Source organism: Schistocerca americana, chromosome X (genome assembly GCF_021461395.2).
Source record: "Schistocerca americana isolate TAMUIC-IGC-003095 chromosome X, iqSchAmer2.1, whole genome shotgun sequence".
In the NCBI taxonomy this organism is placed as follows: Eukaryota; Metazoa; Arthropoda; class Insecta; order Orthoptera; family Acrididae; genus Schistocerca; species Schistocerca americana.
In genome coordinates this window covers 267,465,100-267,488,810 of record NC_060130.1, presented here as the reverse complement: position 1 = coordinate 267,488,810, position 23,711 = coordinate 267,465,100, and the positions used below count along the sequence as shown (strand labels likewise).

The 23,711-nt window shown below is 42.9% G+C and overlaps 1 protein-coding gene across 1 annotated transcript in view; it reads right to left on the bottom strand.

Moving 5' to 3' along the window:
- LOC124555588 overlaps positions 1 to 23,711 on the bottom strand; it is a 1,059,882-nt gene that overhangs the window by 481,863 nt on the left and 554,308 nt on the right. The window contains exon 5 of the mRNA XM_047129551.1: positions 9,861 to 10,062. Coding sequence (XP_046985507.1) covers positions 9,861 to 10,062 — 202 coding nt within the window. The remainder of the gene's footprint in view (positions 1 to 9,860; positions 10,063 to 23,711) is intronic.

The window sequence follows — 23,711 nt, the reverse complement described above, 5'->3', positions numbered from 1 at the left end:
AACGCTACCTTGCACAGTTTCCGTATTTTGGTTTAATTTTGGACACCAGTGTACATCCGCCACACACCGTCAGGTGGCTTGCGGAGTATGGATGTAGACGTAGATATATGATCTGACAGGCAGAGTAAGCAGCAGTCTGTGGTTGTTTGCTGATGATGCTGAGGTGTACTGGAAGGTGTCGGCGTTGAGTGACTCTTGGAGGATGCAAGCCGATTTAGAAAAAATTCTAGTCGGTGCGATGAATGGCAGCTAACTCTAAATGTAGAAAAATATAAGGTAGTACAGATGAATAAGAAGAACAAATCCGTAATGTTCCAGTGTAGTATTAGATGGTGCGCCGCTTGACGTAGTCACGTGGATTAATCATCTAGGCATAATGTTGCAAAGCAATACGAAATGGAACGAGCATGAAAGGACTGTAGCAGGGTTTCGGTTTGTTGGTAGAATTTGTGGTTCATGTGTTATGGAGACCGCAAACAGGCCACTAGTGCGACCCATTGTTGAGTACTGTTCGGGTGTGGCCGGCCGGAGTGGCTACGGTCGCAGGTTCGAATCCTGCCCCGGGCATGGATGTGTGTGATGTCCTTAGGTTAGTTGGGTTTAAGTAATTCTAAGTTGCAGGGGACTGATGGCCTCAGAAGTTAAGTCCAATAGTTCAAAATGGTTCAAATGGCTCTGAGCACTATGGGACGTAACATCTGTGGTCATCAGTCCCCTAGAACTTAGAACTACTTAAACCTAATTAACCTAAGGACATCACACACATCCATGCCCGAGGCAGGATTCGAACCTGCGACCGTAGCAGTCCCGCCGTTCCGGACTAAGCGCCTAGAACCGCTAGACTAAGTCCAATAGTGCTCAGAGCCATTTGAACCATTTGTTCGGGTGTCTGGCATCCGCATTAGGTCAGATAAAAGGAAGACATAGAAGTAGTTCAGGGGTGGGCAGCTAGATTTATTACCAGTAGGTTCCAACAACATGCAAGTATTACGAATGTGCTTTGACAACTCAAATGGAACTACTGAAGGAAAGGCATCTTTCTTTCCGAGGACCACTATTGTGAAAATTTAGAGAACCAGCATCTGAGGCTGAGCGCAGAACGATTCTACCGCCGCCAACGTACATTTCGCTTAAGAACCATGAAGATAAGATTAGTGAGATTAGGTCACTTAGAGGGCATATAGACAGCCATTTTTCCCTCGTTCTATTTACGAGTGTAACAGAAAAGGAAATTACTACTTGTGGCACAGGGTATCCTCCACAAAGCACCATACGGTGGCTTGCGGAGTACATATGTAGATGTAGAACACAGTCTGTAGCACAACGTCGGATAGAATCCGGGTAGTGGTTTCTGGCAGTGTTTCACCACGAACGCCAGAAGCACATCGCATTACGTAGGTTACCGCTGAGACCACGCCATAGACAACAGTGGTTTACATGGTGTAGAGGCAGAGGCAATGGAACATTGAATGTAATTCTGTGGTGTTCAGTGAAGAATCTCTCTTCTGTTTGTAGCGATCAGATAGACTTTAACACATACGTGGACGACCTGCTGAAAGGCCACCGGAGGCAGCCATTCCCGATACCCAGACATCTTTAACTCCTGGAATCGTGCTACTGGATATGACAATTTGGTAGTTGTTGATAAGTTGGGAAGGTGTATAATTTCATACTGACTTCCAGCCAGCGATCTTCATGAACTAACACAACACATGTTTCAAACATGGGAAGAATTTCCTCAATATAATATCGGGAAGCTTTGTGCTTCCATATCACAAAAAAAAAAAAAAAACCTGTTTACTCGTGCTCATGGGTTCACACCTCATACTGATGTTGATTATAGGCAACAGGCTCGAACGGAATGAAAGGGTAATCATTTAATATCCGTTATGTGATGAATATCTCCACACAGTATGGTAAATATGGGACTGGTGCTTCGTGATGTAACACTTTCAGTTTCTGTCGCCGTAGTATATTTTCTGGAATTCACACAATCTCCTCTTTCAATCTGTATCGGAGACGAAGTTAGGAACAATGACACTGAAGTAAAGAACAATGATACTGAAGCCTGGAAACAAGAAGTTTTCGTTAATCTTCTCTTCCATGAGTAAGGGAATACTTCAGGTTTCAAACTTGCTGTAGTTAGACCACTGTGCTTACGTTAGGAGTAGTGCGTATGTAATGAGATTGGATAGATGGTGCGGTTGGCGGGTAGCTTGTAAAACGATATGGAGCACTTTGAAACGTAAAAATGAGGAAAACATCTGTTACAAACATTTAACACCGCACGTACAATTACTTATTGAGGTCATGACTTGGAGTGTTAAAATCAGGTCGCAGACAGTTGCTTCGAGATAGGGTGACCTGTTGCTTCAATAAAGCGGATCCCAAACAGTGCGCCTTGGCGGCGCGGGAATGCTATAGAGGCGCCGCGAAAATATTTCAATATTAGGTATCTTCTGCAACTGTAACGGGTACGGAGAAGGCAAATAAAAGTCTGTTCACTACGTTCACAGTGATTTGTAAGGTATATGGCATGCTTTTCTGATCGGCGTAATATCGAATATATTTGTAATGGAAACGCCAGTCGCATTCTTGAGTTCAGCATCGCCTGCGATGATACGATTTATAAGAATTTCTCTGTAGCAAATAATACTTTTCTAACATCATAAAAGACTGCATATAGAGTTTCAAAGTGCGAAGCTATTTTACCTTGTATGACTAAATCATGTCACAGAATTTATTACATAGCGGAAAATCCCGATACACAATTACTGGAAAAAATAAAAGGAAATTATTTTTTTGGGTTGAAAGGGGTCTGTTCTGGCTCCTTTCATATGATTTATAGTCTCATGCCATGTTACCTCTTGTTTAAAGTCTCACAGATGTTTTTGCAGTCTAGTCGAGGATCTGATGTGCCCCTCGGAAAATAATATGACATTGCGATCTTATTTTATTTCTTTTAAGATCGTAATCTCTGCTTTTTCCCTGTCACATCTTGAATAATTTCTCTGAGATGAGGATGTTTGGCTGAGTGTTTTCAAATGTGCTATTGGGCGTAAGAAGAATTTAATTTTCTCAGCATATAGTAGTACCGACCTCACTCACTTCAAGCCATAGACTTATCTTATGTCTTCTAGGTTGAGCTTGTTTTTTGTGTGGTTCGAACCACAAGTGTAACAGAATCGGTGATTTGCTATTAAGGAACACCATGGTTGGAGTGTGCTAAATTTATTTAATAAAACGAGCTCCTGTACTTATGGAAATATTAACATGAATTGGGTTTTATCCGAATCGTTTCATTTTCATGACTTGGCTGTGAATTTGATTTCTAACCTCAGTAATCCTATCTGATGGCATAGTGCTAATTCTCCTGAACAAACTGAACCTCTGTTTTATAGTAGTATTTGGCTATATCGAGATTCATCAGAATTAATGCACCTTTGCCTGGAGGTATGAACTTTGTTTCCCATCCTTTGTAAACTCACTTTGACCAAAGGGCTTTCTTGTATTGGTATTGTGTTTAGTAATTTCTGTAGTTTCCTGCAGTGCGAGTGATCACTTGATGCATGGCATAGAATTATTCATTCCTCGCCAGTTCGCGGAATTTATATCCTAATACTCTCTTGAGATGTCTGTACTAGTGATTATACTACGGAGTTTCATTAACTTTTCCCCAAATATGCATATAAGGGACGGTTTGGGAATCAATAGCTATCGCATAATGGACCTATTGCTTTTGCGTAGTAACAGCACATCAGTGTAATAAATGTCTATTTGACAGTGTATGAACTACTGATAGACTTAGTCTCTCTCACGCTTCGCGTTCCCCGGTTATTTCTGGAAAATTAGTGATCAGTGCCACCAAGCTCCGATAAGATTTTCTTGCCATAGAGAATTAAGCAGGGTTTAGTTTGCTTCGCTATGTGGGAGGGGCGTTCAATAAGTTATGCAACACAATTTTTTCGGCCAGTTGCGGTTGAAAGAACGCAGAATTTGTTGTGGGACGTCGTGGAATATTCGCACTTCAGGCCCTATAGTTTCATGAAGTTTCGATATGTGGCGGAGCCGTAAGTAGGCTTCAAAATGGCGTCTGTAACTGAATTGCGTTAAAAGCTGAAAGCTGTCACTGAGTTTCTTTTACCGGAAAACCAGAGCATCGCGGATATTCATAGGGGCTCGCAAAATGTCTACGGAGACCTGGCAGTGAACAAAAGCGTGGTGAGTTGTTGGGCGAGGCGTCTATCATCATCGCAACAAGGTCGCGCATACCTGTCTCATCTCCCGTGTGCCAGTCGGCCGCATAAAGCTGTGACTCCTGCAATGTTCGAACGTGCGGACATTCTCATTCCAGGTGATCAACAGATCACAATCAAACACCTAGCTGATCAGTTGGACGTCTCTTTTGGTTGTCCCCACACATTCGTCCACCATTTGGGATACTCAAAAGTGTGTTACTCTCCGCGTAACAGAAGACCATAAAGAGCAAGGAAGGAACATCTGTGCGGGATTGCTTGCACATAACGCATCACGAGGTTGATTGTGACAATTTTTTGACGAACATCGTCACAGGCAATGAAACATGGGTTTATCACTTCGAACCGGAAACAAAACGGCAATCCATGCAGTGACGCCACGAAACCTCTCCTCTGGAAAAAAAAAAAAAAATTGTTCAAAGCCGCACCCTCGGCCGGTAAAATGGTTCAAATGACTCTGAGAACTATGGGAATTAACTTCTGACGTTATCAGTCCCCTAGAACTTAGAACTACTTGAACCTAACAAATCTAAGGACATCACACACATCCATACCCGAGGTAGGATTCGAACCTGCGACCGTAGCGGTCACGCGGTTCCAGACTGCAGCGCCTAGAACCGCTCTGCAACGATCTACTCTTTCAGTGTATTGTACTACACTCGGGAAATTGAAGAATGGTTTGGGCGATTTCGTCGCCACAAAACCGCCAACGAAATTCTCCTTCTCCATGGCAAACAAGACCTCACGCTAGACTGTGCACCAGAGAGGAACTCACAAAACTTCACTGGACTGTTCTTCCTCATTCACCCTACAACCCGGATCTCGAACTTACATCTGTTTGGTCCAATAAAGTATGCACTCCGCAGGAAGCAGTACGTGTACGGTCGGTAGGTTATTGATGCAGCCAGATGTTGGCGGTGACAGCAAGCAGCAGAGTCGTACCATACGGGAATACAAAAAATGGTTCAAATGGCTCTGAGCACTGTGGGACTTAACAGCTGTGGTCATCAGTCCCCTAGAACTTAGAACTACTTCAACCTAACTAACCTAAGGACATCACACACATCCATGCCCGAGGCAGGATTCGAAACTGCGCCCGTAGCAGTCGCGCGGTTCCGGACTGCGCGCCTAGAACCGCGAGACCACCGCGGCCGGCTACGGGAATACACTCCCTCCCAGTAAGGTGGCGTAAAGCCGACGCATTGAACGGAGATTATTGTGAAAAACAAGGTTTTGTAGCTAAAGAGTGGGGAATAATATGGTGTACTGGAATCCTGAATAAAACCAGTCTACTTTCAGAAGAAAATGTGTTGCATTACCTACTGAACGCCCCTTGCATTATACACACTGAAGTGACAAAAGTCATGAGATACTTCCTAATATCGTGTCGGACCTAGTTCTGCCCGGATAGCGCGGCAATTAGACGTGGCATCGACTGAACAAGTCGCTGGATGCCATCTGCAGAAATACTGAGCCATGCTGCCTGTAGCCGTCCTTAATTGCGAAAGTGTTGCCGGTGCAGGATTTTGTGGACGAACTGACCTTTCGAATATGTCCCATTAATTTTCGATGCGATTCATGTCGGGCGATGTGGGTGGCCAAATCATTCGCTAGAATTGTCCAGAATGTTCTTCAAACCGATAGCGAATAGTTGTGGCCCGATGACATGGAGAATCGTTGTTTGGGAACATAAAGTTCATGAATGGCTGCAAATGGTCTTAAAATAGCCGAACATAACAATCCAGTCAATGATGGGTTCAGTTGGACCGGAGCATCCAGTCCATTCCACGTAAACACAGCCCACACCACTATGGAGTCACCGCCAGCTTGCACAGTGCCTTGTTGATAACTTGGATGAATGGCTTCGTGGGGTCTGCACCACATTCCATCCCTACCATCAGCTGTTACCAATTGAAATCGGGACTCATCTGACCAGGCCACGGTTTTCCAGTCGTCTATGGTCATGGGGCCAGGAGAGACACTGCAGACGATGTCGTGCTCTTACCAAAGGTCGTCTGAGCCATAGCCCATAACGCTAAATTTCGGCGCACTGTCCTATCGGATACGTTCGTCGTACGTCCCACACTGATTTCTGCGGTTATTTCACGCAATGTTGCTTGTATGTTAGCACCGACAACTCTACCCAAACGCCGCTGCTCTCGGTCGTTTAGTGACGGTCGTCGGCTACTGCGTTGTCCGTGGTGAGAAGTAATGCCTAAAATTTGGTACTCTCGTGATACCGGTAAGAGCACTCTCGTAATATTGAATTCCCTAACGATTTCCGGAATGGAATGTCCCATGCGTCTAGCTCCAACTACGATTCCGCGTTAAAAGTCTGTTAATTGCTGTCGTGTGGCCATAATGACGTGGGAAATCTTTTCACATGAATCACCCGAGTTCAAATAACACTCCGCCAATGCACTGCCCTTTTATACTTGGTGTATGCAATCCTACCACCATCTGTATATGTGTATATAGCCATGAGTTGTCACCTCAGTGTAAATCGAATACCAGTCTGCAGTTGTTGAAGGCATTGTGATTTCCGTTGTGCACCTTAAATGTTCGGCTATCAATTTGGCTGAGTTTAATAGGTAACATCAGCAGGGCTTAGCGAGACATTTCACATGCTATGAGCGACGCAAAGACAATACGAGATGAATAAATTTCACTCAGCGTCTACCAAGAGAGTGTTCAAACAAGTCCATGTTATACGGCGAGAGAGGTCATTTAATGAATAACGACAGTCGGCGTAAAGAAAACATAGAATCCAAAATCCATTTTTCCGACCTCCTATCAAAGATTATTCACTAAAATAAAGGGAGGGACAACTTTTGGGATTGCAGATTGATGAAGCCACAGAGAATAATGATGGTACGCACATAATTTGTTGCACACGGTTCTGAGACGTAAAAGTAATTGTCACGGGGTTTTTCTTTTGTAAAATTATCGCTGCAAGTAAAAACACGCAAGATGTGGGCGAGAGTCTGAACACATTTATGTCTGAAGAGGACAGAGTACATTGGTGTTTGTACTGACGGTGATCGTCCCATGTTATCAAGGTTTGCTGGTCTTTATACTGAACAAAACTCTGAATTTAGTGCGGTCCTACTACATCATTCATTGTCTTTTATATAGGATATATAGTGAAATATGTAAAGCTCGACCAGTGAGTGCAAGGTTTATCAGAACATCGTGTGAGGATATGTAAGCCGAATACATGTCTTTATTATACTATTGTCACTTACGATGGACACCTTTGTTGTGCAACTCAATTGTACACTATCCACAACGGCTCTCTAGTGAGAAGTATTCTCTCGTACGTTCCTTATTACGACAAGAAACATACGCTTTTCTTATACAAAAAAACAGTATGCCGAACACTTTGTGGAAATAATTTTTAATTTAAACTAGTATACTTATATGATAGCTTTGGAAAGGTAAATACGTTGAATCTCTCGCTGTAAGGATGATATAAGCGTATTTTAGTATTAACAGACAATATTTCATTTTTTAGATAAAAACTACAGAAAACAAACATTAATGAAGATGTTGTCGATGGTTGTTTTCCGTCGTTGTTGTACCAGTGTGTGATTTGAAATGACGTGCATTTGTCTGGCAATATAACATCTCCTTTTAAATATCGCTTGTCACAGCTCATCGAAGGGTCTGCAAATACACTGTTAAGCCTATACTATCGACTAATTCGCATTAATTTGTGAACCATTTACAGTCATAGATCCATCTGAATTTATACCTCCAGAAGAACAAGCTGTTATTGAGCTGCCTGGTGACAGTGCACCGAAGGCGGAAATTGGCAGTATGGAACCTCAAGTTTTGTACAGCAGTAAAAGAGGAGTATCTGCTGCTCGGTGGTAAAACTCAACGAATACAAGTCTATTTCTATAATCTTACTTGCACAAAGATGAGTTTTCGATTTTCGCTGTAACAGAGAGCAAGTATCTCGGTAAAATTAACGCGGAACTGGAAACGATTGTAGTTATATCTAGTTCGATTGTGAGATATGGGAAGTTGTACGGTGGACGACAAGAGAATCCATTCTACTTATTCCGTGGATGATATATCTACCCAATAAGTTGCCTGCTAATTAAAAATACGTCTTTCAATTATTATCATATTTTCATGCTAACCTAACGGCATCAACTGTGCCCTGCAATTGCGTTATACGGACCAGCTGTTTACTTAGATCGCAGTGGAAATTTGTTTACTAATAAGTGCGTCGGAACCACGGGCTTAACCTGTTTATCTATGTGCGTCCACCTCCAACAGTCAGCCAAACAAACGCAACAGCACGTCCCACTGGTAAAGTCGCTACAATCACTAGCTCGCCTTTCAAGAAATCGCTTGAAGAAAAGTTGCGATTACAAGGCCCAACAGATAAGCCTAGGCTTAAACCAGATCCATCAAACACAAAATCAGCCAGAGGCCTGTCAGAACGTTCATCTTCGGAAAGGTCAACAGCTGCAGCATCAAGAACGCCTGCAATAAGACCGAAAAAGGGAAACAAAAGGCAGAGTTACTCATCTTCCTCCTCATTTGAGGATGATTGTGCTCCTCTCGCCTCCAATGATGACGAAGACAGTGCGGATGAGGAGTACCTATATCGCAATCACGCTTACAAATTAGACACAAGTGGCGAACAGTGTATCGGTTGCACAAAATGTCTTCGTTGGGAGTATGAAGTGTGTTCTGGCGTTGCCAAGACGGGATGGAAAACATTTGTATGTGATCATTATAATAAATTAAGCAAGTAATGCACGGTAAACAAATGAATAACATCTTTATGTTGTGTAAGTAAGGTTTTTGTATGTTATCTATTAAAAGATGATGTTTGTTTGTTCTTATATTGAACTGTACTTAATCCTGACTACTATCCGATAATAGGAACCTGAATTTAAAAACACCGAAATGCTCATAAATCAGATAATGTACAATCAATTTGTGACCAAAATAATATCAATAATGAAAACCTTGGTAAGACATAGTTTACTGGAATACTTGTGGCGTGTGAAAGTGTATTTTATTTTAACATAGCGCGAAATAAAGTACGTCAAATATAATCATAAAGAAAAGTATCCCATAATCGAGAACTCTCCCCTATATGAATCATACAAACGTTTATGTAGGATAATTTGCAAACGTTGAAATTTTACGTATAAATTCAATCATAAAACTAAGATAGTTTTCTACAATTAGGTTTCTCACTACATTAGAAGGTAACTACAAGTATAAAGTATGATCTAGTAATATATATGATTTAACTAACTTAGTCATTTAAAAGTTGTGGTACTATCCACTCTTAACATGCATGCCATATTTTGAAAGAAATGACAGATGAAATATTTAAACCACAAATGTTTTTCAAGTTATATATATTTATTCATTAGATAGCAAAACCATTTCTACTCGAGCTCTATAGACTAATTTTGAATGTTCAAAGGTTTTATTAAATGCACGTTTCAGATACAGCAGTAGCATCCAGAAAAGACCTCTGGAACGTTACTGGCTACGTGAAACAATTACTTTATCTGCAGTATATTGCTAATAGCCATGCAGGAAGAAAAATACGTGATAAGTCAGAGAAACCTAGGAGGTTGTGTCCAAGCAACAGAGAATCCAAAACCAACTCCGCCTTTACGAGTAAGCCTGCGAGTTGTTGTGAAGGGCGTTCTCCCGGGCCCTGTGAGTACCGTATCAGCGGGCTCGAGTTCCAGGTGCCGGAGGAAGCTGCTATCGTCCGCGGACGCCGCCGCGGCAGCCCGTGGCGCTTCGGTCGAGGGCCCCGCCGCTGCAAGCACACCACACTCCACGTCAAGCACTGCAAAAGCCTCAATATGCTCATATCTTATGCCAAAGACAAAAAACTACTGCCAGTGAGAGAAACATGCGGGAACTCGCCTGAAATAGGGAACGGCGCAGGAGGCACAAGGAAAGAAATGTTGAGAAAAGCTCGTAACGGGCAAATTAAAGAGTCACGGTCTACTTGCACTTGTAAGTGACGTTATAAATAAGGTCAGAGGGGTTAGCTTAAATTATTCTGACAAATCTGTTTTCTCACAGAGGGATAGTGTTAGCGGCACTTGGTCACACGTTGTTAGTTAACACTTTGTAAGTAGGCTGTTTAGGATTTTGCCGGCCGAAGTGGCCGTGCGGTTAAAGGCGCTGCAGTCTGGAACCGCAAGACCGCTACGGTCGCAGGTTCGAATCCTGCCTCGGGCATGGATGTTTGTGATGTCCTTAGGTTAGTTAGGTTTAACTAGTTCTAAGTTCTAGGGGACTAATGACCTCAGCAGTTGAGTCCCATAGTGCTCAGAGCCATTTGAACCATTTGTTTAGGATTTTATGTTGGTAACGCCACGTAGCGCTTTGTATGAAAATCAGTGGCTGTGCTGTGTGCAGTCTGTGGCTGGTTTGCATTGTTGGAATATTCTAGTGTTGGGCGGTTGGATGTGAACATTTCGTAGCGTTGCGCAGTTGGAGGTGAGCCGCCAACAGTGGTGGATGTGGGGAGTGAGATGGCGGAGTTTTGAGAGCGGATGATCTGGACGTGTGTCCATCAGAGACAGTAAATTTGTAAGACTGGATGTCATGAACTGATATATATATATATATATATATCCAGAAAAGAACTCTGGAACGTTACTGGCTACGTGAAACAATTACTTTATCTGCAGTATATTGCTAATAGCCATGCAGGAAGAAAAATACGTGGTAAGTCAGAGAAACCTAGAAGGTTGTGTCCAAGCAACAGAGAATCCAAAACCAACTCCGCCTTTACGAGTAAGCCTGCGAGTTGTTGTGAAGGGCGTTCTCCCGGGCCCTGTGAGTACCGTATCAGCGGGCTCGAGTTCCAGGTGCCGGATACATATATATATATATATAATGACTTTTGAACACTATTAAGGTATGAAATGAAATGTCGTGTGGCTAGGGCCTCCCGTTGGGTAGACGTTCGCCTGGTGCAGGTCTTTCGATTTGACGCCACTTCGGCGACCTGCGCGTCGATGGGGATGAAATGATGATGATTAGGACAACACAACACCCAGTCCCTGAGCGGAGAAAATCTCCGACCCAGCCGGGAATCGAACCCGGGCCCTTAGGATTGACACTCTGTCACGCTGACCACTCAGCTACCGGGGGCGGAAACTATTAAGGTAAATACATTATTTGTTCTCTATCAAAATCTTTCATTTCATATGAAACGTCGCCTTAGAAAAATTAATGAATTACTGTGCTGGTAAACCCCTTACGTTATTTGATTTTCAAACAGCTGAGCAAAACTGAACGTACTCAAGACATTTCATTCTTTACTTATTCTGATCATCACTAAACTGACACAATATTTTTAGCGCAACGCAATCTGACTTTCAATAATCCATACAAAAGAGTGGCCCTGACTATCAATAACCTATACCTTTCATGAATCACTTACCTCACAAAAATCTTCGTTACTCGAACTACTGCAATACAGCGAGCGCCAATACTGCCAGCTAAAGCCGGCCGAAGTGGCCGAGCGGTTCTAGGCGCTACAGTCTGGAACTGCGCGACCGCTACGGTCGCAGGTTCGAATCCTGCCTTGGGCATGGATGTGTGTGGTGTCCTTAGGTTAGTTGGGTTTAAGTAGTTCTAAGTTCTAAGGGACCGATGGCCTCAGAAGTTAAGTCCAATAGTGCTCAGAGCCATTTGAACCATTTTTTTGCCAGCTAAATAAAAGATTCTAACTACTGAAGGCACTAACTACTGATAGGCATAGTTAGCAAATGAAAGATTTTGATAGAGAACAAATAATGTATTTACCTTAATAGTGTTCAAAAGTCATAATATATATATCAGTTCATGACATCCAGTCTTACAAATTTACTCTCTCTAATGGACACACGTCCAGATCATCCGCTCTCAAAACTCCGCCATCTCACTCCCCACATCCACCACTGCTGGCGGCTCTCCTCCAACTGCGCAACGCTACGCCCTGTTCACATCCAACTGCCCAACACTAGAATATTCCAACAATGCAAACCAGCCACAGACTGCACATAGTGATTTTCATACAGAGCGCTACGTGGCGTTACCAACATAAAAACCTAAACAGTCTACGTACAACTTCACTGCCGGTTAATTCTGACGCCAGTCATCTTTGGTTGTGGGGTTAAGGGGAGTTGGAAAGCCCTATCCCGACAACATTAAATGTAAGACTTGGCTTCCCTGTATCTCAGGAACCACTGTAGCCACTGACATGAAACTTTTACAGGACATTAAACTGTATGTTCTCAGTCAATTACAATAATTGCGTTTCAACCACTGCTTTCGGAAATACAATTTTTTTATTACACGGTTAAAATTTCTTGTACTTTTTTGTACGTTATCCTAAATAATTTTAATTATACATAACATTGTGTTCTTATTTTAGTTCAGTAAACTCATTATATGTATGTTATTACTCCCTGAAAATTTGAATACTCTATTCGAAGTGGTTTCTGAGATTTAGGGAAAAATGCAACAGAACATATAATTTTTCAGGAACGGCTTCTAAAGTTTCAAAAGACTGTAACTTAATATATGCTTAATTTTTTATTTTTAGTCACTGAGAAGGACCCTGCACCATACTGTATATCAGCCTTTTGATCTTTTTTCCAAGTTTTTTCTTATTTTCTTCTTTCTGGACTCGTTAGTGGCCAACTATGCTGCGTACTCTGCTTTATCAATGCGAATCTTGTCCATACTTTCAAATTCTCTGATGCAGTTTGCTCGAGGATTAATTCCCATATGCTGTAGCACTTTCACCCTACCAAGGTTGCCATCATTAAAAGCAATAACAGCATCACTGACCCCCCACTTTAGCGTCTTCATTCCAACAACAATATTTTTTGGTAAGCGATTCCATACAAGGTTATTGAACGACTCATTGGGATTTTGAGTCTGTCCATGCAGACACTTCAGTAATTCAAGATTTGCCAGGTCTCTGTAAATAGGTTTTATGATGTCCATGACTGCTGCTGGGATGGAGCGTTTATGGATGTATGAACTGTTTGAGTACTGGGCATTGCGGTAATTGCACCATGAATCAGGTCCAGGAGGGCAAAAGTGGTGTAATGTTTTTTCATCAGTTGACGGTCTGTAGAAGAAGGTTGCCCATACTGCCTGCATCATTTTCAACAAATCCTCAATATTATTTCTAATGGCCATCCCATAATACTGCTGTAGTTCATCAATCATTTTGTCTGTGGAACTGCCTTTTATAGTTTTACCATCAGAAAGTTTCTTGTGTCTCACATTTTGTTTCAACTTCCTCAACCTGGTGCCCATCCTCTTCTGAACATGACTTTTATAACACAGCAACCCACAGTCTTCTATATAAAAAAAGTACCGATTTTATTATATCTTGAAGTAATGCACGTAAAAATTTTAACATTTTCAACCGGTGTAGATTATATTTATATTTAAAAAAGTAAAATAAAATACTTCCCTTGTGAGTTTACAAATGATATATATATATATATATATATATATATATATATATATATATATATATATATATATATATATTCGGAAAATTGCAAATTTTCTAATGAGATAAAAATCTGAAAATGTTAAAAACTTTTTTTTTCGTTCTAACTCCCCTTAAGCTTGTTGTTTACAGTGTGTGTTGTCGTCCTGCATGCACCATCTTTTGGCTTCACCGGCCGGTGTGGCCGAGCGCTTCTAGGCGCTTCAGTCTGGAACCGCGCGACCGCTACGGTCGCAGGTTCGAATCCTGCCTCGGGCATGGATGTGTGTGATGTCCTTAGGTTGGTTAGGTTTAAGTAGTTCTAAGTTCTAGGGGACTGATGACCTCAGAAGTTAAGTCCCATAGGGCTCAGAGCCATTTGAACCAAGCATTTTTGGCTTCCTAGGTGGAATAGCCCCGCTTACCGAGATTTAAACCGCCACACCCAGCGACCTCTCGTTCATCTGTACCTTCACAATGGCGGCGTTTCACCTGTCGAATTAACGGCGGTTGCCGAAGACGTTATCCTGTCACTTTTTTTATCATACTCTGACGGAAAATAGAAGGAATTGTGGGAGAGCGCCGCTACGAAGAAGCAAATCAGGTTTTCTTTGAGTACACGCTGTAAGGGTCGTGAGTGTCGGTTACCTTTGAGATAGGACGTTAGCCAAGAATGCATTTAAGGCAGTGATGACGACATTATCTACACCTTACTGAGTTTGAATGAGGTCGTTTAATAGAGCTACGAGAAGCTGAATGTTCCTTTCTCAATGTTGCAGAAAGACGTGGGAGGAATGTAGCCACTGTACATGATTACTGGCAGCGATGGTCACGGGAAAGTACAGTCGCAAAAAGACCGGGCTCCGGACGACCACGTAGCATAATCGAGAGCGGAAGATCATGATGTTCGGCGTATAGCTGTGGCGCATCCTACTGCGTATGCCGCAGCAATTCGAGCAGCAGCTGGCACCAAAGTAACTCAACGAACTGTTACAACTCAGATACTTCAAGTACAGCTCCGAGACAGACGCCCTGTCGCGTTTATTCCACTGACCCCAAACCACCGCCGTTAGTGACATTTGTGGTATCGATAGCTACGATGCCACGGCGTAGGTGCAAGTTCTTAGGTTGGCACTACACCGACACCGACGGCAGCGCCCTCTAGCCGGCGCTGTGCAGCCCTACGAGCGCCGCTGAAGATTCCACCCATTTGATGCCGGGCAGACGACCAAGCAACATTGTTTCTATTTCATAGTGGGGAGTCACTACTTGTAACTTTGTAACTTGATGTACAGCTTCGCACCTACGTGCTCATCTCAGCCAAAGTTAAGTAAAACCACTTTTAATTGCATACCGAAGCATTTCACCTTTTCCTGCTCCTACTCACTTCCTACATTCGATGTACCCTTCAGTTTACAGGAGCAGGCGGGATACAAAAACATGAGTGGTGTCAGGCTAGAGCTCATTGGAGGGCAGAGTGTGGTTCAAATGGCTCTGAGAACTATGGGACTTAACATCTATGGTCATCAGTCCCCTATAACTTAGAACTAATTAAACCTAACTAACCTAAGGACAGCACACAACACCCAGCCATCACGAGGCAGAGAAAATCCCTGACCCCGCCGGGAATCGAACCCGGGAACCCGGGCGTGGGAAGCGAGAACGCTACCGCACGACCACGAGATGCGGGCAGGAGGAGGAGGGCAGAGTGGTGGCCTGTTGTATTGTTTTGAACTGGGGACCTAGAAACGACGGAGAGGCTTCGTTCCCGCCGTAGCCCTCAGTGGTACACAACCCCACAACAGGCCATAGCAGTCCACTCACCCCAATGCTGCCCCACACCGAACCCAGAAGCCGGCAGATGTGGCCGAGCGGTTCTAGGCGCTTCAGTCTGGAACCGCGCGACCGCTACGGTCGCAGGTTCGATTCCTGTTTCCGACATGGATGTGTGTGATGTCCTTAGGTTAATTAGCTTCAAGTAGTTCTAAGTTCTAGGGGACTGGTGACCTCAGATGTTAAGTCCCATAGTGCTCAGAGCAATTTGAACCATTTTGGACCGCCGGCCGGAGTGGCCGTGCGGTTCTAGGCGCTACAGTCTGGAACCGAGCGACCGCTACGGTCGCAGGTTCGAATCCTGCCTCGGGCATGGATGTGTGTGATGTCCTTAGGTTAGTTAGGTTTAATTAGTTCTGAGTCCTAGGTGACTGATGACCTCAGCAGTTGAGTCGCATAGTGCTCAGAGCCATTTGAACCATTTTTTTTTAACCGAACCCAGGGTTATTGTGCGGTTCGGCCCCCAGTGGACCACCCCGGGAACGTCTCACACCAGACGAGTGTAACCCCAATGTTTGTGTGGTAGAGTAATTATTGTGTACGCGTACGTGGAGAAAGTGTTCGCGCAGCAATCGCCGACATAGTGTAACTGAGGCGGAATAAGGGGAATCAGCTCGCATTCGCCGAGGCAGATGGAAAACCGCCTAAAAACCATCCACCGACTGGCTGCCACACCGGACCTCGACACAAATCCGCCGGGTGGATTCGTGCCGGGGACCGGCACGCATTCACGCCCGGAAAGCAGTTCGTTAGACCGCACGGCTAACCGGGCGGGCTGGCCTGTGGCTTTCTGATGAAATGCGGTTCTGCCTCGGTGACAGCGACGGCCGTGTGTTTATAGGAGACCAGGCGAGCGCTTGCAACCAACCAGTCTGCGGTATAGACACACTGGATCTACACCTGGAGTTATGGTCTTTGGTGTTATTTCGTATGACAGCAGAAGCACTCTCGTGGTTATCCCACACGACCTGACTCCAAATTTGTAAGTCAGTCTAATAATTTCACCTGTTGAGCCGCTATTCATGAACAGCCGTCCAGAGGGTGTTTTCCAACAGGACAACGCTCGCCCACATACCGCTGCTGTAACCCAACATGCTCCTACAGTGTGTCGACGTGTTGTCTTGGTCCACTCGATCACCAGATACGTCTCCAATCGAGGTCATATGGGACATCATTGGACGACAACTACAACGCCTTCAACAAACGGTATTAATTGTCCCTTTGTTGAACGACCAAGTGCAACAGGCACGGAACTCCATCCCACAAACTGACGTCCGGTACCTTAAGACACAATGCACACACGTTTGCAGGCTTGCATTCAACGTTCTGGCGAATGCACGAGTTATTAATGTACAAGCATTTCACATTGGGTATGATTTTTCTCGTGCCTACATTTATTTATTTATTCGTATGGCTAGGGCCCTCCGTCGGGCAGACCGTTCGCCGGGTGCCCAGCCGGAAATCGAACCAGGGCCCGGAGGACTGATAATCCGTCACGCTGACAATTCAGCTACCGGGGGCGAACGTGCCTACAATAACCTGTGAACTTGCAACGTTAATTAAATAAATATATTTCCTAGACAAATGTATTCCAACGATTTCGTTACTTCACATTAATTATTTCTTGGCGTTGGGACTTTTGTCAGTCACTGTATATCACATACTTCGGGAAATGGGAGCTCTGTTTCTTGAGGTGCTATCATCCTATCCCTCCCATTCACACAGAAGCCTTACTCCCACACCGGCCTCTACAACGAGTCAATCCTGCACACTCAGAGTGATAATAGTGTTTTATATTCATTTACTGGTGGATAAGGATGAAACACCTAACGAAGTATTTGTGGGTTCAGAAGATATGTTATGGCCTTATAATTCTTAGAAATGAAGGAAAGGTTCCAAAGCTAGCGTATTGGTCGAGAAGAACCTTTTTATTGTAATAGCACAGAATTTACAGCTGTTTATAGAAACAAGGCAACCGTTACATGATCAATTAATTTTTATGTTACTGAATGCTGAAGCTGGACTTCTTAACTTCTAATGGAACGACACGTGGTCCTTCCTCTTAGAATCTGAACTGTTCTTTGGATCTTGGGGATCGTCTTACGGAAAATGTTCGTTAATTGTTTTATGAAAATCATATTAATCATGGTTTAATTTTGGCTTTATTGTGAATTTATAAACCAAATAAGAAGGAACAACTCTTTTTTGTTTTTTTTTTTTGGAAACGAACTGATTAAACAATATAGGGGCACACTGGACTAGCTTTCGGGAGGACGGCGGTTCAAACCCGCGCCCGGCCGTCGCGTGATTTCACTAAAATTGCTTCTTTCAAATTTCGGGTTGTTTCCTTCCCCATCCTTCCCTAACCCAATGGAGCCGATCACCTCGTTGTTTGGCCCCTCCCCCAAAACAACCAACCAACCAAACAACGTAGGGGAAAAACACGAGCCGGCCGAAGTGGCCGTGCGGTTAAAGGCGCTGCAGTCTGGAACCGCAAGACCGCTACGGTCGCAGGTTCGAATCCTGCCTAGGGCATGGATGTTTGTGATGTCCTTAGGTTAGTTAGGTTTAACTAGTTCTATGTTCTAGGGGACTAATGACCTCAGCAGTTGAGTCCCATAGTGCTCAGAGCCATTTGAACCATTTTTGAAAAACACGAAGTGGTTGTTGTTTTTTTATGAGTATGGATGACATGACATAATTATTAAAAAAATCGAAAAGAGACAGATAGCGAAGCGTCTGCACTGAAATCGGGTCACGGACTGTGCCCTATTTATCCATCAGTAAGAAACAAAGGTGTTCGTGGGAGGGAGCGGATTCTGTGTATTTAAAAACAGAACTGATGGGATGGAACATGGTGGTAGAGGAGATATGTGGCTGTCAAACCTAAATTCGGCGTTTGCAGGCTCTACATGGGATTGGCACTTTGTGGGAGAAGAACAGATAATAATGCAACAGCTATTTCGTTTCACAGAGCAACAAATATTTGGGAGAGGTATATATGTCTGGTGCAGACAGTTTGGAGGTGGCTTTGCCTATACTTCATAAGTACTTATTCCCTCAGAAACGAAAAGTAGGTGAATGCAGGTCTAGTGTTTCTCATTATGAAGGCACGATCTATAGCAGGGGTCGGTAAGTAACTTTAGATGAGGCCCGGATACTTTTGAAAAATTTTATCGAGGTCCAGAAGGACAACCTCATATTCCTTACTAGTTTTTTATTTTTATTTTCAGTCAAAAAAAAAAAAAAGGAAATACAGTAGACAGGCGTATTTGTATTGAGAAATCCAGAACATAACTATATTATGTACTATTTTTTATTTTAATTTTCATTCACAAAATATGAAATACAATAGACAGGTGTATTTGTATTAAAAAATCAATGGAAGAAATTGCATTTGCAGTCTTGAGCCAGTTTCTTAAAGTTAGGTTCACGTGGGGAGCAGCTTATACCAATAATGTCTTCAAGGTGGGCGGCCGTTAATCTTGAGCGATACTTGTTCTTCAAAAAATTCATTTTTGAAAATGAAATTTCACAAATACATTTCCAAAAACAGAAGTCAGGTATATGGCTAAACTAAAATAAACTAAACTCCGTCCGAACAGGCCTCGCAAGGCGCGACGGTACCGACCGACCGCCATAACAATCTCAACCTAATGGCGTCACTGCATGCGGATATGGGGGCGCATGTGGTCAGCATACCGCCCTCCTGGCCGTTGTCAGTTTTCGTGACTAGAGCCACTACTTCTCCATCAAGTAGCTCCTCAGTTTGCCTCACAAGAGCTGAGTGCACCCCGCTTGCCAATAGCGCTCGGCAGACTGGACGGTCACCCATCCAAGTGTTAGCCAAATCCAACAGCGCTTAACTTCTGTGACTTGACTGGAACCGGAGTTACCACTGCAGCAAGGCCGTTGGCCCAAGTATACAATTAATCTTTTGCTATTTTCGTATTTTTGTGGGACAAGTTCGCTCCAAAATTCGTCCACGGATGTTGCTTTATACGTTTGCAAGGGAATTTCTTCCTGTAAGTCTATTATCTCCATTTGCAGTAAAAGCTTTGAAGGCAGAACAACTTCGTAGTCACATCCATTCATTCTGCCGCAGAGAAACTTCAAAAGGCGCTGTTAAGAATCGCGACAACTTCTCTGTCTCTGAAAAGTCTTGGAATCTTGCTGCAAATTCCTTCTTAAGATCTGACATAAAATTTGAGAATACTGAAATGTCTATTTAAGGATAATTTTTAAATTAAAAATTGTTGGAAAGTGAAAAAATTCTTGACTTGCCATGTCTTTTTCAAAGATATCCACTTTCCGACGGGAAGAAGACGCACTTTGTATGAGACCACATATTAATTTCCCATTTCCTTGAGCTAGCGTGCTGCGTTCGTTTGCTAGGAACTCCAAATGGTTTCTTGCGTCTTGTGAATCCACGTTTTCTGAAAAAGACGTTACTTTTTCTCTTCTTTGCCAAAAATTTCAATCGCTACTTAGCCAACAAACATTGTTGTGCTGCAATATGTCAGAATGCGCCCAATGACACTCAGAAAAAACTCTTTTAGCTGTCTGTGCTGAAGAGCAGAACGAGACCAGGTAAAATTAAAAAACTTGATCAACCTGTCCGTTACTTCTTTCAGAGCCTTTTTCTTTTCCGGGTATCGCTGGGACCTCGTCAGTTGAAAGAGACACCATTTTATCATAGCTAATGTTTGATTTTTCACGAAGTCATCAAAACTCTTGAATAAATCTTATCCGCGAGTCTTGCCTTTCAACGTCAATATTGTTAGCAATTCTTCCCTAAATTATTTACTTTCAACATAAAAAAGTCGCACATCTGTTGCTCATCAACAATGTTGCATGATTCATCTAGTGCTATGGCGTAGCAAGGCGCCTTCTGCAGAAGTTCGAGCTAACTACTTTTATTGCCAGCTTCCTAAATTTCGATTCTTCTTGTATTACTTCTTGCCAGCAATGGAATACCTTGAATTGCGGCAACAAAATCTTTTTCTCTTCAAAAATTTCTACGGTCGCTTCCAGCATACACTTTTTTTTTTACCCTCTCAGAATCTGTTTGTTAAACGTCCAACACACACACAGCGATGGTTCTCTAGATTATTCTTGCTCGCTCATAGAGCGAACCGTGAAGGCCGTGCTATTTTTGTAAGAAGGTAGATACGCCTGGAGTTTTCTTGACGAGCTTCACTACCTGCAGGAAAATTTTTATGGAACAGCTGCTGAGTTATTTCGTAGTGTAATTTTAAACTGGCACTTTTAACAAGAACGCCAGTTCTGTTTCATATGAGGCAAACTGGAACAGCTCCAGGCTTATCGGGCAGCGTATGTTTATTCCACTCAATCAAAAACTCCGTATTTTCTTTATCATCTTTATGCTTCTTAGGTTTCGTATCAATGCAAAAGAGAAGTTACAAGCCTCGATAATAACGATACACTCCGTACGAGATCGCGACAATTACTGACGAATTGGCGATAATATTTGTGTACTTTTTTTTAGATTCGCTGTTTATAAAAATATCGGCGGCGGGCACACAACACCGCACCGCAAAGAGGCTACTTCCTTGTCACAGTGTATGTTGCACACAACAAAGGAGCCGCACGGCAAAGGAGCCTCACTGCTAAGGTGGCGCTTCATCGCCAAAGACCAACGTCGCCGAGTGAACTCGCCTCAAGTTTCATAAAACAGCTTTAAGCTATCGTTCGAGATACGAGCAAAAAAAAAAAAAAGTGCTTAAATTAATATGCCTTCTCCGATTTAATAGAGGTTTCAGAGTTTGCCAGAGCCTGAAATCGATTTATAAAATTTCCTTGCTCATGAAATAAAATATTTGTGCTGCTTTCGTGTGTATAGAACTTATATGCGGAGCGACACAACGTGCTGCGCCACCTGGTCAGCTGGCTCACTTCCGCCCCCGCTCTTCAGCACGCTCTCCTGCCCTGCACAGTGTGTATTCAATGTATCTGTAACTAATCATTAAGAATTCTAATTATTCAGCAGTTAACTGCACACTATTACAAAGAATTACGAAGGTGGCGCTCAAACGAATTGTTATGTACAGAAAAAATATTTTTAACAATTTGTGTACGTAATTTATAATTTCAAAATATTTTTGACGGGCCAGTCGCTGACCCCTGGTCAATAGAGTACGTGGAAGCCCACCAATTTCCATCTAACTTGCAGCGACCATTTATTTACCTTTGGCTCACATTTAATTCCCGCTCTCTGAATGACGGACTACTATACTGTCATGAAAGCTTGCATATTATACAGTGTGTGTAAAAAAGAACCATCCGATTTGGCACGTCTATATTTCTGAAACTAATAAACATATACAATGAATTTTGTTTTTTGATGAATGGGAAACTCAAAAAGTTTTTTTTCATACCTTTTTATAGATGTTCAATATGCCCTCTTGAGATGCACAATTATTACCACACTGCATGTATTGAGTTACAGCTTCCACAACTGCTGTTATGCGATTTCTCATTTCATTCATTGCTGTTGGTAACGGAGGCACATAAACAGTCTTTTATAAGCCCCCGCAAACAATAATCACAAGGAGATAGGTCTAGTGACGTTGGAGGCCTGTAATGTAATGTTGAATAATTTGGACCAGCGCGACCGATCCATCGGTCAGTAATCCTTTGATTAAAAAATTACCATCTGGAAAGATGCCAGTGTGGCTGTGCCCCATCATGTTGGTGAATGAAGTCGTTCGAATCAGTCTCCAACTGTGGGAAAAGGAAGTTCTCAAGCGTATCGAGATATATGCTTCCTGTAGCTGTGTTCTCAGCAAAGAAATATGGACCTACAACTTTTCCCGTGAAACTGCAAAAAACGCATTAAATTTTGGAGAGTTCCTCTCAGGTTGTACAATTTCATTTGGTTGTTCCGTACCCCATATTCTCACATTATGACGGTTCAAATTTCCATTTAAATAGAATGTCGCCTTGTCACTAAATACTAAGCGTGGAGGAAAACTGTTGACATCCATCTTGCCAAGACCAAAATTACAGAACTCCACACGTTGCTGTTTGTCACCTTCACGAAGAGCCTTCAGTAGCTGAATTTTGTATGGTTTCATGTTTAAACGTCGACGCAACGCACGCCAGACGAACATCGGGGCCATGTTGAGCTGTCGAGCTGCACGGCGGATGGATTTCTGCGGAGTCCTTGTGAAACTATGGCGGATGCGTTCCACGTCTGTGTCAGACATAGGGAGACGGCCCGTCGATTTGCCCTTATACAAATAACCTGTTTCTCGGAATTGTTCATACGATCGTCTAATCCTCTGTGCTGTAGGAGGATCCACGCTATACCTAGTACGAAAGTTACGCTGAACAGTTATTACAGGTCCGCGCTGCGTAAAACGTAGAAAACAAAACGCATTCTGTTGTCCCGACACCATTTTTACTAGACTGAATTGGTCGCTGCTGCTACCTAGCGGGAACCATGTAAAACTTGAGAGCTGCTCTTTCCAACAGTACTTCGTCCACGCACATATCTTAAATAACATAACAGTTGTGATTTTTAAAAAATCAGATGATTCTTTTTGATATACCCTGTATTTTCCATATGATTTTTTTCTGATCGACTCCGTGTAGTAATTTAATAAATGGGCAAAGTTTAGCAAGAGTAATACAAATGATGAAACTCCAGTAATAGGTGGGAAACTGACAGTGTGCCAGAAACGTGCGTTTCATTTATCCCGCCGAAAATTAATTCTTGTCGCTGTCCATCAGCAGTTAAATATGGAGCCTCTCTTCTAATTTGCTTTTCCAATTTGGCAGACGTCATCTACGCGCCGTTAATTTCGTTGTCTCTATATTTTGAGGAATAATAACCATGAAATTGCCACTAAAATCCCTCGAAAATGAGTGAAGAATTGCAGCAGAATATGCTCCAGAGTTGAAAAATGAATGCTGAGTAGAGATGTTCTGTAAGTGGAGAGAAATGTAACATACCACGGATGCATGTAGGTTTACGAAAAGTGTGTCGTTATATACAAAATATCTATAATATCGCCAATAAAAATTTTATGTAGTCCTGTGCCATCAGAACTTTTTTCTCATTATTCACAGCGCCTTCAAGCCTCCAGCAATATCGA